The following is a 15,117-nucleotide window of genomic DNA, read 5'->3' on the forward strand; positions in this document are numbered from 1 at the left end:
AAAGGCAGAGGGGGATTTAGGAAGACAATGCCGGACTCTGCAAAACCTGCTCCCAGCCCCTCTTATCCTCACTTGTTTGAATGAACGCAGCTGTCTGTCTTTTCTAATTCGGGGGTACAATGCTGTGGCTGGAAGTGCTAGACATGGCCATGGTAGTCTTATTAAAAACAACATCTAATAAATTGCCAAATGCCATTTACCCTGGATAACCTCCTTAGCTGAGACTCCGTATCTACTGGGGCTGCTTTGATGTATCCTTCTGCTCTCTCAGCCCAGATGTTGTCATAGATTTGCTGACGATGACTACAAACTGGCTTTGAAAGGCACTCTGGCAAGAAATACTTTCCCATCCTGTCTCAGATAGGGTCTGCTCCCCCCCACACACGTTTTTCTTACTGAGGCCATTGGGATGAATAAAGGCTCTTTGTTCATTTAGCCATTTCTCTGCTTGCTGATGCTTTTTAAATTTTTTTTAAAAACTAAGTTGAAATGACAGCAGCAGTAGTTCAATAGATGAAATAGGTCTCAAATACCACAGTGACGGCCAGTGCTTGAACACCACTTTCAGCTATAAACATGGATGGTGAAAAGGCACGGGAGCCTTAAGAGCCCCAGAAATACTTCCTCCCTTTCTGTTAAGCCCCAGGAAAAAGATAAAAAAATTCTACTGAGTGAGGAAAATCTCAAATTTTCTCTTGAATATTATGGCATGACACTCTCTTTCAGAGGAGCTGCCACCTTACTCCAGAAGTAGTGGATGCTCTTTATAGGATGAGAGGAAACAGCTTCAAGTTGCACCGGGGGGGGGGGGGTTAGGTTGGATAGGAGGAAAAACGTCTTCACCGAAAGGGTTGTCGAACGTTGGAGCAGACTGCCCGGGGAAGCGGTTTGTTTAGTCACCATCCCTGGGGGGATTTAAAAGACGTGTAGATGCGGCACGTGGGGACACGGTTTAGTGGTGGACTTGGCAGTGCTAGGTTAATGGTGGGACTCGGTGACCTTAAAGGTCTTTCCCGGCCTAAATGGCCCCATGACTCCGTGGTGTAGCTACCGTAGCCCACGATCCCCGTGGTCTCTCTTCCGACGTTCCGTCCACCATCAGGGAAGCGGCCTCCCTGCCCCTCTGGTGACGGGTGCAAAGCGTAACCTCCCTTCTCGTTCTGACAGGTGGGAGTGGGCCACGGAGGTTTCTGAGCCCACCTTCTCTTCCTCTGACACAGCCCCGCGGCGAGGGCCCCCCGCGGGGCAGCGCCCACGGCTGCCGTACCGCCACGGGCCGCCTCCCGTCACGGGCCGCCTCCCGTCACGGGCGCCCACCCAGCGCCCTGCAGGGGGCGCCCTCCCGGCAGGCTCCGCGCCGCACTGCGCATGCGCACGCCCCCCCCCCCCCCCCCCCGCCACCCTTCCCCGCGTCCCGGCCTGGCGGCCGCCGCGAGGGGGCGCCCGAGCGGCGGGCGGGGCCGGCGCTGTGACGCGGTACGGCGGCCGAGCGGGTGAGGGGTTCGGTGGCGGGGAGCGATGGAGAGGCTGGAGCGGTGCGGCCGCCGGCTGCGGGCCGGGCTGGCTGCCGGGCGGGTGCGGGGCCGGCTGCCCTGGCTGCTGCTCGCCATCGTCCTCCTCGGGTCCGCCCTCAAGGACGGCGACCTGGTGCCCGAGACGCCCATGCGGAACAAGCGCAACCCGCTCAACGTGTGAGGAGAGCCGGGGGGGGGAGAGGCGGGGAGCTAGAGGGAAGGCGGGCCCGGTGGGGCGGGCGGGGGTCCCGCGGGGCTGGGGGTGCCCGGGCTGAGCGGGAGCGGGCTGCCCCCGCGCCGATCTGGCTCCCTGTCCTCTGCTGGGGCGGAGGGGGCTGCCCCGGGGGCCGGGGAGGGGGAGCGGGGGGGCCGGGGGCACCCGCCGGCTCCCGGTGTGGGGCCGGAGGGGTCGGATGGGGCGGGCAGACCCCGGAGCTCGGCCGAGGGTGGCTTTGCGGCAAGCCGTGTGGGTGAACCGGGCCGGCCCCGGCGGCTGCGGGAGAGGCGGCGGGGGCGTGAGGCGGCGGGTGCGAGCCGCGGGCCGGGCTGCTGGGGGTGGGAACGGCGGCTTCGGGGGGTGTCCCGGTCCTAACGCCTGCTGCAGTTCGCAGGACTGCGCGATTTGAGAAGAGCTGGAGCTTCTTGCTCGGTTTTTATTGGAAGAGGAAAAGGAGGTTTTTTCCTTCTTCAGCTCCCGGTTGGTTCCTCGTATTTGAGTAAACTGATGGTACTGAACTGATCTAAAAGCAAGGTGAAGGAAATGAGTCTTTTAGCGTCTTTCGTAAAAGCACAGTTACTGCCACCCTTTTCTGGTACTTAGGTGATGATTTAGCTGGCTTAGTCATTCTTCAAAACTGTGCTTGAACGTTTTGAAGGGCACAAGGAAGGCAGTGAGCTGGGCCAGTGCACGTGTGCTTCACCTGCTGCAGATCAGAAAGTAAAGCTAAAATTGCCGTTTTCCCCCATGACTTGGGGAATTTTGTACTTTATATTGATTCCAATTTGTCATTTGGTGACACGTGGGAGAGGAGCTGCTTTTAGTGTGATTGAAAAGAAGGATTGGCAGGAACACTTAGAGAGTGAAATTGATCTTACAGTAAAAACATACTACAGTTCAATTCTCCCCTCTTAAATAGAGGAAGGTTATCTGTACCGACAGTTTCTGAAGCAATTTTTTCCCCCACAAATTACTTGCCTGCTGGTTTGCTGGCAGCAATTATGTTAGCAGCCTTTTTTGCTTTTAACTCTCCCAGTAAAATGAGGATTTTGTTTTCAATTACTATTCCATGGTAGCAGCTGTAGTTGTCGCACAGATGCCACTTCTGTGGTAAAATTAAGCATAAAGGAGGTACTTCCCAAAATCCTGGGCAAGGCCCTGACATTTTTTGTTAGGGTCTTAGGAATAGAGTTCAGGATCTTCACTACTTGTTCTTGTCTTTGATGATGAAGTGATGATTAAATGGTGACTCTGTGTGCCTAGCTATAGCTCAGCCACAGACCAGAATTCTGCTGTCTCTGTTTTTCAAACTGGGATGTGGGTAACGAAGGGGCTGCACAGTTCCTCTCTCCCACCAGCTGAAGGCTGGAAGCACGCTGCATTGGAAGGTGCTAATGGGAGAAAAATGATCGTAGACTATGGTTGTCTTAACTAATTGGTGAATTCACTTGCATGTGCTCCACTTTAAGATTTGAAAAGGGGACTAGTTATGCAATACTGTCTCCTGCTAAACAGGATATCAGCACATCATCAGTGGTTTTCAAGATTTTACAGGCATCATAGCAAAAATTTTCAAGGCAGAGAGTGAATTTACAGGTAGAAGGTTTTGTGTCTGCCAAAGGAAAGTTCTCATCAACTGGAGTGACAGCAAAGGAACAAATATGTTGTGCTTCTTCATTTATTTTATAAGGTGGTGATGGAGAAAAAGCTGCATGGACTGTTGAAGGAAAAGAGTCAGCCCTTTTGGCTATCTTATTCCATATTAAGAGGCTGAGGTTGTGAAGGGCTTTGAAAGCAAAGATAATTGAGGTGGAAGAAGAGAGTCAGAGGAAGCATTACTGTGCTCAGAGTGACAAGCTAAAAATATGTTCTTTGCAGCTGCATTTGGAGTAGGACAGAGTGGAGCGGGTTTGTAGGGTGAAAGCGATTGCAAAACTGAACTGCAAGTCTGCTGCAAGTCTGAACGAGGGCTCTAGGTCTGAGGGAATGCTGCCTGGGAAACAGCTGAAGTACTTGGTTGAGGAAATATTCAGGCATTGGGCCTGAGAGAAATAGTGGGGAGAAGGTTAAGATTTTAGCTATGCTTTACTTTGAGGGGAGGGCACAAGTGTCTGATTTAGATGGTTCTGAAGACTGACTTTGAAAACCTACTTCTTCAAGCACCACCGTTTACCCCAGCTTCTTTGAAGTTTCACACATGCATGTTTCTCTTTTGGCTTTTCTCTGGCAGATATTTTGTGAAGGTGGCTTGGGCATGGACGTTCTGGCTTCTGCTCCCCTTCATCGCAGTCACCACCTACCAGTTTGCCAAAAGCAAGTTTCTCTATGGTCCCACGAAGAGCATTTTGATGGTGCTGCGGCGTCTCAGTGCACTGCTAGTGGGCACTGCCATCTGGTACATCTGCACCAGATTCTTCATGTATATCGAGAATCTCACTGGCACGTGCTCCACCTCGGGTAAACTCAGCGAGCCTCGCCAGCTGTATGCCACCAAGCAGGAGTGCCACCAGGACAACGGGATCTGGAATGGTTTTGATATCTCAGGGCACTGTTTTCTGCTCTCGTACTGTGCTCTGATGATTATGGAGGAGGTGGCTGTGCTGGAAGGCTTGTCCATAGACCAGAACTCTAATCTGCGTGTTGTGATCAACATCCTGTTTCTTTCCTTGTGTTTTCTCACGGTGATCTGGGTGTTCATGTTTCTCTGTACTGCTGTGTATTTCCATGACTTCATTCAAAAGCTTCTCGGTGTGCTGATAGGTCTGTCAGCTTGGTACGGGACCTACAGATTTTGGTACTTGAAGCCCTTTTCTCCTGGACTACCTCTTCCAAATATACCTTTGACTTCAAAGAAATACAGTTATAGCAGATAAAATAAGTATTAAAATTTTTGGAAATTGATTTCAGTACTGGAGTAGTTGAATGTAGGAACAGTTGCTGTATTTCCAGTGTAAGGAACAAGGTGATGGGCTGGAGGAAACCAAATCTGTACTAGCTGATGGCTGGCAGGTGGTAACGAGCTTCTTCCTTGGGAGAAAAAAAAAAAATTGGTATTGGAAGAGGTCTGCTCTTGTTTAGGAGCTGCTGACTGGCATTCTCAGCAAAGAAATCAGAAGTTGTATCTGTTCTCTTAGTAATAAAGGGAGGAGCAGATCCAAGGCTGACAGAGGCCTTTGCTCTTCAAGAGCTTGACTGTTCTCAAATTTATTATCCCTCTTTCTTTTTGATTTATGTCAAAATGTCATGGATGATCCAAACCTCATACTTCTTTTTTTTTTAAATACTCATATTGCCTTATGAGAAAGCTCTAATAATGACAGTGCTGCTAAGTGTTGCGAAAATATCAATACTCATTAAAGCAGTATATAGCTCTGTTGTGAAACTAGAACATCACGTGAAGCATTAGGTACACTAACTTGCCACAAATGCTTCTTAGCTGTCTGCACCTTTTGCAACAGAGAGTAAATTTGAGATGTAATGTCTTAAGCAGACTGAGTTTAAATTCCTGCCTGCCTTTGAAAAGGAAACTCTTGAAAAACAAGCCTTAACTTTCTCCTTAGGCAAAGTACTTGTAATAATACTTTGTCATTTTATTCTTGACAGAAAAAAACAAACTCCTTCCAATTTTGCTAAAAAGTCTAATATTGGGGTTTTAATTTAAATCTTATGAATTGCACACTTTGCAACAATGAGTACTTTGTGGTATGTTTCTTCTAGAACAACAATGAAATTCTGGTGTTATGAACAAGTTAGCTTAACCTGCTATTTCCCAAATAATCTGCTTGGTAATGAATGAAACACATTGTTTATCCTAAGAGCTGCAAAGGAGTGTGCTTGAAGCAATATTTATTCTGGCTTATCCAGCAGTATCAATAAGCTACTTAATTTTGATTGCACATAAAGCTGCGGCCACTTTTGATGTGGCTGGAAACCCACTACTGAATAAAACACTACTATTATATAATGAATAGGTATAATGTGGGATGGGTATACTCATCATATCAATCAGCTATTTAGCATAGTCTTTATCTTAGAAAGCTTTTTATTATTTCATAAAGGCTTATTCATGACGCAATTGCACAAAATTTGTTTGACAGTTGTAGTGACGAGCGAGACAGCCAAAAAGGTCTGTGGGCAAGGCTGTAGATAGTGTCTGTTAATCTGTGAGTGGGCTTGGTCTGTAGCGTTTGACTCCAAGGTGATTATTTTGCTGAATATAGGGTATGATGCACCGTAGTCTAATCTTGGCACGTTTCTTTTTGCCATCTCAGCAGCTCTCTTCCAGCAAGAGAGTGGTAGCATTTGCAATAAATACAGCAGTGTTAATTCCACACTTGTCTGCCTCTGAGGAGAGCTGGCTTCACCTGAATTTCCACTGAATTCAGCGGCAAGTGGGAGTTGTTGTGTGTCCTTAGAAAGTACAAATCACCTCTTGGAAAGAAGCTATTTCAGGAGGTGGTGTATTTTCTGTCAAGCTCCTCCCTTTGGTTTTGCATTAAATTGCCTTTTGAGCTGACTCTTTGGAAAATTTGCTCTGATTAACTCATATTGGGTTTAACTAAATTTGTTTAAACAATGCAAATTCATTTGCAGACATTCTTTTGATGTAAGGTAAGCCTGCTCCCAATAGAGCTAAGCTAGACCACAAGCCATTTTCACCATGAAAAAGGATTATATACCCAGAAGGTTTTCTGATTAATTTCATTACATTTAAGTTTCTGGTTTAGGTTATCTTTATGTAACTTTGCTGTATAGACAAGGCCTTGGAACAGGAAATGCTATTTATTTAAACCAACTGACTTGCTGAAATTATGTTCAGTTTCACAAATGTTTTGTGCAATCACTATATGGATATTTCTGTCTATTTCTAACCAGTGTCTTACAAACTTTTTATTATGGAAATAATGTGGTATATGGTTATTCTCAAAATTTTTATTTAAACAATGAAAGAAAAACACTTGAAAACTTTATCAGTGTTTGAGTCTTTGAGAATCTGTTTCTGATGTCTGTAAAGATGCTGCTGCTGCTCTTCACTTCCTTGGATGATCCACCCTCCAGATATTTTTTTGACTACTGAGATGCATGATCAAACTGACATTGATATTTCTGCAGTATTTGAATGAGTTAATATGACACAGGTTCTCAAAAGTACAGGGTACAAAAGAAACAAAACAAAACAAAACAAACCCCATGCATGACAAAAGCAAGTTCCCTGATGTGTGCCTCTTGCACCAGGCACTTCATTTTGTAGACATGGGTAGTTGCTTATTGTAGCAAAGGGAAAGCCTAATCCATTGAAATGTATGGGAAAATTCCCGTGGGCTGTAATACTGCTTATGAGTTTGGAAATCTTGCTGTACGTGTCTTTCTCAGTACCCAGAGATCACGTGCCAACTGTTGGCTTAGAAGGTTTCCTTGTGCTCCAGACGTTTTCTTTGTGCTTTTTGACTCTATTTCAGAGCAAGTCTTTGCTTCCTTGCACTCTAACTGGAAACTGAAGGTTGCAAATTTTCTGTTGGTGTATTTGCCATCACCTTTATCTGACTTCCTTCCCTCTCCCAAATACACTTTTATCATTAAAATAAAAATGCGGCCTTTCTATGACAGGTTGACAGCCAAAGAGGAGCAGTGCTGTGAGTAGCTCTATTTGATGTCCTGTGACAAAGGCACAAATCAGCTGTCAACAGGTATTATTAATTTGTTTCAAGGTTTTTTTTAAAAGTGTAACATTTTAAAGATAAATTTTCATATTTTGTAGTGAATTCCAAAAGATGGCAACTATAATTGTGAGAAACACTTGGGGGGGTGGGGGGGTGTTTTGTTTGGGTTTTTTTTTCTTTTCTGCGTTTAAGTATTCCTCCTGTTCCTGCAGAGCTGTCTTTCTGTGTCTGTAGAATTATCTAGGGAATTTTTGTCTCCAACATCTTACTAGCGTATTATTTATTTCAACATATGTTTGTTCAGTTTTCATTGTCTGTGATTGTCTAGCCTATTTCATGGGCTCTGTATCACAGTACTTTCACAGAAGCAGCATTTGGCCTGACTGATGTGGCTGAGGCAGGTCTTGGTCTTGGTGCCTTAAACATTTTCCTCTGCAGGGGCCAGCAAGGAAGGGAGTCACAGCTAGAACACAGTGGGAAGATTAACTGGATTAGGATTCATTTTACTCTTCACTTACCTGGGACTCTTTCAAATGTTTGCGTCACTGGAGGCAAGATCAGGCAAACGGGAAAGTTTAGATCTTTCGTAAGAGCCGTCTGAACTGTTCAGACTTTAAACATGTCTGAAACGGGGGTTTGATTCTTCCTCAGAGTCTTTGTTCAAAGCAGACTTCTCCCATGAATGCTTCACTGGTGCTAAACAGTATTCTTGGTTTGCCAATTTATTTGTGTGTACCGAACTTAGATTGCCTAGTGGCTGTAAAAAAAGAATCCTGTTTTCTGGTTTGATGCATGGCAATTAATGACAAAGTGAGAAACACCCAGTTATGACCTGTGGTGCACTTGAATGGAAAAAAACTGTAGGGGCTGCTGTGATATATGAAATGTTTTGGAAAATCAGGCTTGAGTTGTGAACACAAGTCTATGGTCACTTTTCTTAGTGAAATGATACCTGTTTTTTTCCACTGTAGCTTAAAGTAGATCCCTGCGGCTTCTCTGCAATCAGCCTTTTCCAGTTCTTCGCCTTTGATCAGCCTGTGTTTATCTCTGTTCACTCAGAAACCTGTTTCCTGGGATTATTTCTTTTCATAGCTTCATTTCACCTCCTGGAGTGCTGATTAGTAATAAATGCTCTTTACCTCTGCTAGATGTGTGCTTTCTCTATATATATTTTGTCTTCCCTTCTTTTAAGTATTTTGCCAGAGCTTAAGATGAAAGTAATTAATACTAGCAAAAAAGGCTGTTGTGACTCTGAACTCATAATTAACCATTGTTAAAAGGAGTTGGTCTGTCACTGTAATTGTGTTTACCTGGAAAAAAGCACATGCTTAATTTACTGAAGGAGAACTACACCTGATGTGCTTGAACTCAGGGAAGGGAAGAGGAGGTAATGTGACAGGGGTGCTTGGTGAGTTAGTAGAGTTAGCTTTGTCCTTTTCTTGTGGAGCATGCAGTGCATTTCTGTAATGAGTAGTTTCACCCAGATGTTTAGTAGGAAATTATTAATAAATTTGAATGTGGGAAGGGTACCTTAGTACTTAAAGTATACAATGAGAACACAGAGGTTACAAGCTGGAAAAGCAGAAATGGAAATGACTTGGGATTGACTGCAGTCCCTGAAATTTCAGGCAATTGTGTAGTAATACTTAGTCTGAAGGATTACTTATTTTTAAATTACCCTCTGTCCATCCCAAAACACGGGCAATGTCATGTGCCTTGTAACAAGCTGAATAACTTCTCTGTAAAGCTTTGGAACTATAGTATGGCACAGAAAATAAGCAGTCAGTGAAGAGCTTTACCAGCCTTTCAGGAGAGTTGAATATCAAGGGAAAGCAGTACTTGGAAAAATGCCCTTTCTCAATTGTGCTTTTCCTGACAAGGTATCCAATGGTAGGAGATCTGCGGTTGTACTGTGTATATCCCCAGTGGTGTAAGGCTGAAGAAAGGAAAGCATGGAACAAAAGTAAATACAAATTATGATTATTTTTTGTCTCACATCTCTGAAGCCTTTTTCCATGTCCAGTCTGGGTTTGTTTTGCAGTTTTAGGTCGTTTATTCCTTCAGTCATGTAATTTAATGCATTTAATCTGTGGGAAACATGGTTGATATCAGAGCGATAAATAGGCATATCCTCAATGTAACTGTCATCTCACTTCTGAAATGTCTTCCCTGAATCCTATGCTGCCTCTGTTCTGCAGAGCCTTCCCTGTCTCATGGGGACTGGGGAGAAGAGCAGTGCCAAGAGGTTACCCTCAGTGTGTCTGTGTTGGTGACAGGCTTAACATCATGACTCATTGCTGGAGAAAATTCAGCTAAATAGGTTGTGGCTCAAAGTAGTTGAGTGTGATAGAGAAATCCATGCAAAATTAATTGAAAATAAAGATTATACTAAGCCCTCAAAGCCTGTTAACCTTATATCCAAATGGGTGAATTGTTTGCACCCAAACCCAGCAGGATTGTGCTGATTTGGAATGGCACTCAGGGTCTGCCTCTGTGTTTTGCAGATGATGGAAGTGAGCATGGATTTAATATGTGCTTGGTACTGTGACACTCTAGACCACAGCTCTTCCCAGCACTGTGCACTGTTGCTCTAGCTTTGCCATAGCCTGACCTGACTGCTTTGGATTTTAGAAGAATGGGAGTATTAGAGGTTTAAGTTTTTTAAGAATATTTTTTTCCTGTTGATTGTCATTATTTGGAAGTTAAGAGAAAAAATTGTGCCAGGGTGGGGTTTTTTGTTTTATTTTGTTTTCTGGGGAATTTTTGTTTGGTTTGGTTTTTAGGTTGGTTTTTTTTTGCTTGTGGCCAAGAATCCTCCCTATTGCTGTTCTGTAGTGGTTGCCTCCAAGGGCATGGAATGGAAAGAAATTGCTTTTGGTAGGCAAAAATAGAAGTGTTCCAGGAGGCTTGCAGTGGAGTGACATGACCTTGTGATGTAAAGAGCATGTGCGAAACGGCACTTAACTATGCAGACTACTTCGTTCTATGTGAAGAAATGCCTGCAGCATTATAAAGCACCCTCAGACCTGGTTACGCTCTGTTCTGATTGCAAAGTAGCTTTATTTGGATAACTCTCTTGGAGCTAAAAAGGATTTAGGTCACGGGAGAGATGATGTGCTGGTAGGAAAGGGCTGAGACAGGAGGCAATGAAAGGAGGGGGATGGAGGGTGTTATTTTTAAAGAAAGGCTTTCAAAGTTGTCATTGGTTTATGCTGTTAGTTAAAGAGGTTTTTAGCAAGAGTGTATCTCCTTCATTTCTTAGCTGTTCTTTCTCAGAAGGTGGAAATTGGAGGTGCTGTGTCCACTGATGCAGAGCTTCACAACCTGTGGGCTCCTGACAACAGAAATGTCTCTATGAAAATGGTCACACATCCCCAGCTGTCTGCGTCAGGAGAGTGAAATAGGGGAGTCCAGGAGAGAAGAAAGGGGTAGGACGGTAGAGAGGGGTAAAGAAAAAAAGAGCTGAAAGTAGATCATTGTGCAGAGGAGAAAGACAAAGGGGGACACACACACACACAAACAAAAAGCCCCCAAAAACCTACTGTGAGCTCCCAAGGAGTGGGTGGAGGTTGACACTTTGCTCATCGATGCTCTTCAGCATCGAAGTCACGTGGAAATAGAAATAATCTGCTTTGGCAATGGCAACTGCCGTCTGCAGGTAGAGCCTTGGCCTGCAGCACACAGGTTACTGCAGTCTGCAGCCTCTGCTTGCCTTTGCCGCAGCTGCAGTGATAGACAGCTGTGTCCTGACAAAGCTATTGTTCATCTAAATTATTTACGGCATACATGGTATTCTTTCTCTCACTGTGAGGCATTTAAAGCAGACTATTTTCTCTCTGTTTAATCCTTCACAGGAAAGCGTGTAAAATGGAGAGTGAAAGGCAGTGATAGTAAATATGTCATTTGGGCACATTTGGAAATCAGCATGAGGGGAAAAAATAGGAAATTTGTTTGTCGTGAATGTGCTTTGTCTGAGAATACAAGTTCCAGTCTGTTTTCACTGCTGCCTGAAACCTTAGATTCAATATTAGAAATGGTTTGGTCTGAAACCTCTGTGATTTATCACTGAGGCCTTGCTTTAGGAAAACCTTTAGGGGTGTGAAATCCATCCCTATTCACAACATACTTATGCAGATGTTTTAATTCCCAGTCATACCTGTGGGTTTGAAATTTTCTCTGGGCACAGCCTGCTGAACATGGACTGGGGAGTTTATTCTGTCCCACCAAGGCAGAAGTAGCTTTTCTACAGACTGGTGTAGTAAGAGCAGCCTTGCTGATGGCATGAACAGATTCGAAATTACCCTCTTATTCTCTGCTATGCCACAGAAAACTGCAGGTGTGGAGTTACAGTACTTAGCTCTTGGGTTGCACCTTATTTCCTGGTTCTTTGGTTATTTAGTTTTTAATCCCATATTATCATATTTTATATTATCCCTGGCCATCTCAAAATACTGTTATCATATTATCCCATATTATTTTAATCCCATATATCTCTCAGGAACCTGAGAGATTTAGTTGCTGTCATTGCCTGCATTGTGGATTCAGTCCAGGTGATTTGGGCTTTAATGTTAATGACGGCAGTGAATGCCACCAAACGCAACCTGATGTTAAATATTTTCACAAGCTTTAGTGTTTTCTGTTTGCTGTTCTCATGTGGGGAAGTCCTTCATTTATTTTCACGGAAGAAAGTAAGTTTCCCCTTGCTTGAAGGAGCAGCTCTTACACCATCCCTCTTGCCTCCTTAGCCAGGATACTGAAATTGCAGTTGGGTGATAAGGACGTTTTTTTATTCAGAAACAGAGGAAGACTTGGCAATTAATTTCTGAGAGGGCCACGAGAAGGTCACTAGGTATTCTTAGGCAGCCCTTGATCTCGATTTCTTTGGCAACTTGTGACAGGCTCTGTGGTGTGTTCCCTGTCCTCTGGCAAGCTTGATTTTGAAATCCTTTATTCTGCATGGAGAGGTCTTCTCCATCCCTTGACAAGCAAAGGAGAAAGCTGCCAGTCAGCTGCAAGACTGACACGTACATTTTCAGTTTTTGTAATTGAGTCTTTTGAGCAAAACCCGTAGGAGTAAAAAGATTTCAGAAGCTGTAGTTCTACAAATCTGACCATTGGGAGCCTATTAAATGGGAGGCTTGGGATGGGGGAGGGAGTGACCGCTCCTTGTGAGCTCGCTCAGTGTCATGAAGCTCCACCTCAGGTGCTCAGGAGGGCTTGGACTTGACAAAGCAGCCCCCGATTTTCTTTCCTCTGATAATTAAAAGTTCCACATTTCAGCACAGGTGCAGATTTTAAAGCCTGGAGGTGCCTAAAAGCACATTTGCCTCTAAAACACAGAGTTTTTAAGGATAAAAATTTGCTTGGGTAAATAAGTACATGTGGGGTAAAGCCTAAGAAGGACCCTAACTGGGGTTGGATCAGGTACACAGGAGTATTTGCTGCAAGATACAGCACAAGCCATTCCCCAGGGGCAAATTGTAAAGTGTCCCAGTGCAGACTTTGCTCCAAACAGTATCTCTGAGGTGCCTCACCTTCCAGCCCTACCCCTTGGGTGCTGCTGTTACCCCACACCTTGCTGAGAGGAAAGCCTGAAGTCCGGGCATGAGAAAACAGGTTTTTGTGATTGTTTTCATGTTTCTGTGTGCAGAAAGTGCCTTGGGCAGCAAACATTGGGCCAGTGCCTGGCTTATGGCCATGCAGTGTGATGGTCTCCCGTTTTAAATGGAACTAGAGCAGAAGTTGTCTGATTAGGCTCGGATCAGCTGGAACAAAAGCAACTTTTTGTGATGACAGCCTATAATCACCACAGGGCTGCTTATAGTAACTCACTAATCTGGATCGATCGGGGTGGTGACATTCATCTCCCAGTTCATTTCAGCATGGTCTTGAACGTCAATCCAGCCTCTGCCTGTCACACTAATTGTCTTTTATCACTCTCACAGATTGCTTTTCCCTGGAGCAAAGTTCTGGTATTTTTTCATTACCACAGCAGGGAAACAAGGCTCAGTGACAGGGAATGGCACTGTCTTCACTGATTTTTGCGCCTTTTTTTTTTTTTAATTTGGTCCAAAGCAAAGGCTTGTTAGTGAATATTTCTAGCTGAAAACCTGTACAAAACTCATCACTACAGCATCTGTGGCTTCCCAGCAGCCCACGAAGCAACATGACAGACAGATCTCACGTGTTGGTCCAAACTGACCCATGCCTTGTTCCAGCTGCTGGCTCTGTCTGGCTTCCTTATAATAGTTGCATTTTTATCAGTCTGCTCCAAAACAAAACAGACACCTATTTTCTCCAGCGTTTAGAGTTCTGATTTGCTCCATGATTTTAAATTTATTCTTTGGTTTAACAAAGCAAGGAGCAAAGTAGCCAGAAGCAGTCTTGCTAAGCTTCCTTCTGCCTCATTCTTGGGCTGAAATCCTGGGAACTGTGTGAGTATTTGCTCTCATTCTCTCTGGGTTTCCTGGCCTTGTACCCCCTTTCTACCCTTCCTTTCTACACCCAGCGTGTGCATTTCATCAGCTTTTGGAGATCACCAGGAAATGTCCATGTAGGAGAATGGGCAAAGGTAAAAGGATGAAATCCTGGTAAGGGTTTCATGTCAGTGTATCTTTGTACATTCTTGTGGGGAGTTTAGCATCAGCTAATAGACCATGGGTCATTGTGTATATTCTTACACCTTTCAGATTCAGCAAAAGGGATGACCTCAGGGGATCCTCTTGCCTCCCTCTTCAGAAAGAAGCAAAGTAACTTTCTTCCAAAGTCATTGATAACCGTGAAGCAAATATCTAACTGTATTTGGGAGAATGTGTCTGTAACATTTGACTTGGCAGCCTTGGCTTGCAGGTGCCTGGTTTGCATGCGCAGGTGGTGGATTTGGGTTCTTGCACACCAATTTTAAGTGTGGCCCTAATCACTGGGGGGGAACACGGATAACATAGCTATGCGGGTCATTGTATTCCAGCAGTATGTCAGGCCAACCTACACAACTGCGACAAGCACAGCATGAATTTGTGCATTTTGCACTGTCTAATCACTATGTGCTCATCCCTTGTAATTCCTGCTAAATATTCACAATTCCATGGCTGCCAGGTTGTATCAAGAACCAAAGCTCCTGGGAAATCCTGCTGCTTTCAAATACATAAAGATAATTTTTGAGCTGGAGGCAAACACAATTCATATTACTTCTTTCACATTCGGCATACATTTCTGAGCCTAAAGATGCAGCGTGACTCACTAGGGATCACTGGAGCACTCGGAAAACCAGCCAGAGGAGATCCTAGCAGGCTGAGCGCTTACAGAAATGAGTGCCTTGGAAGAGGAATACATATTGTTTCCATGCGAGTTTTATACCAAGGCAGTACACAAGAAAAAGCACAAACCACCTGCACATCCCTCTGCCCTTCCTGCAGAAGGATGTTGAACACATTTAGAAATGTGAAGCCGTTACTCCTCCCATATGGTTTATTGAGGATCTCAGTTTTCAAAGCATGAGTAGCAGTGAGGCCCGTTATTCTTTCCAACATGCAAAAGGCACAAGAAAGTCATCAATGTGATTCTGTGCAAAGTGTCTCTAAGAAAACACACAGCGAGGAAATGACAGAAAAGAGCCCCCAATGGAAGAGAAAGCCAAAGTGCCTTCAGGAAAGTGCTGAAAAGTTCTGAAAATGGTCATACTTTTTCAGAGTCCAGATATGCTCAGTCGGTGAAAGATGCTTTGCAA

General features: G+C 44.5%; 1 protein-coding gene across 1 annotated transcript; it reads left to right on the forward strand.

Moving 5' to 3' along the window:
* Positions 1–1,499: 1,499 nt before the first annotated feature.
* Positions 1,500–14,993, forward strand: FITM2 (fat storage inducing transmembrane protein 2). Its single transcript, XM_075018561.1, has 2 exons — positions 1,500–1,691; positions 3,962–14,993. Exons 1-2 carry the CDS (start codon positions 1,519–1,521, stop codon positions 4,602–4,604), a joined length of 816 nt encoding a protein of 271 aa, XP_074874662.1. The 5' UTR covers positions 1,500–1,518; the 3' UTR covers positions 4,605–14,993.
* Positions 14,994–15,117: the final 124 nt, after the last annotated feature.

The sequence above is a fragment of the Buteo buteo genome, chromosome 2 (genome assembly GCF_964188355.1).
Source record: "Buteo buteo chromosome 2, bButBut1.hap1.1, whole genome shotgun sequence".
NCBI classification, from domain to species: domain Eukaryota; kingdom Metazoa; phylum Chordata; class Aves; order Accipitriformes; family Accipitridae; genus Buteo; species Buteo buteo.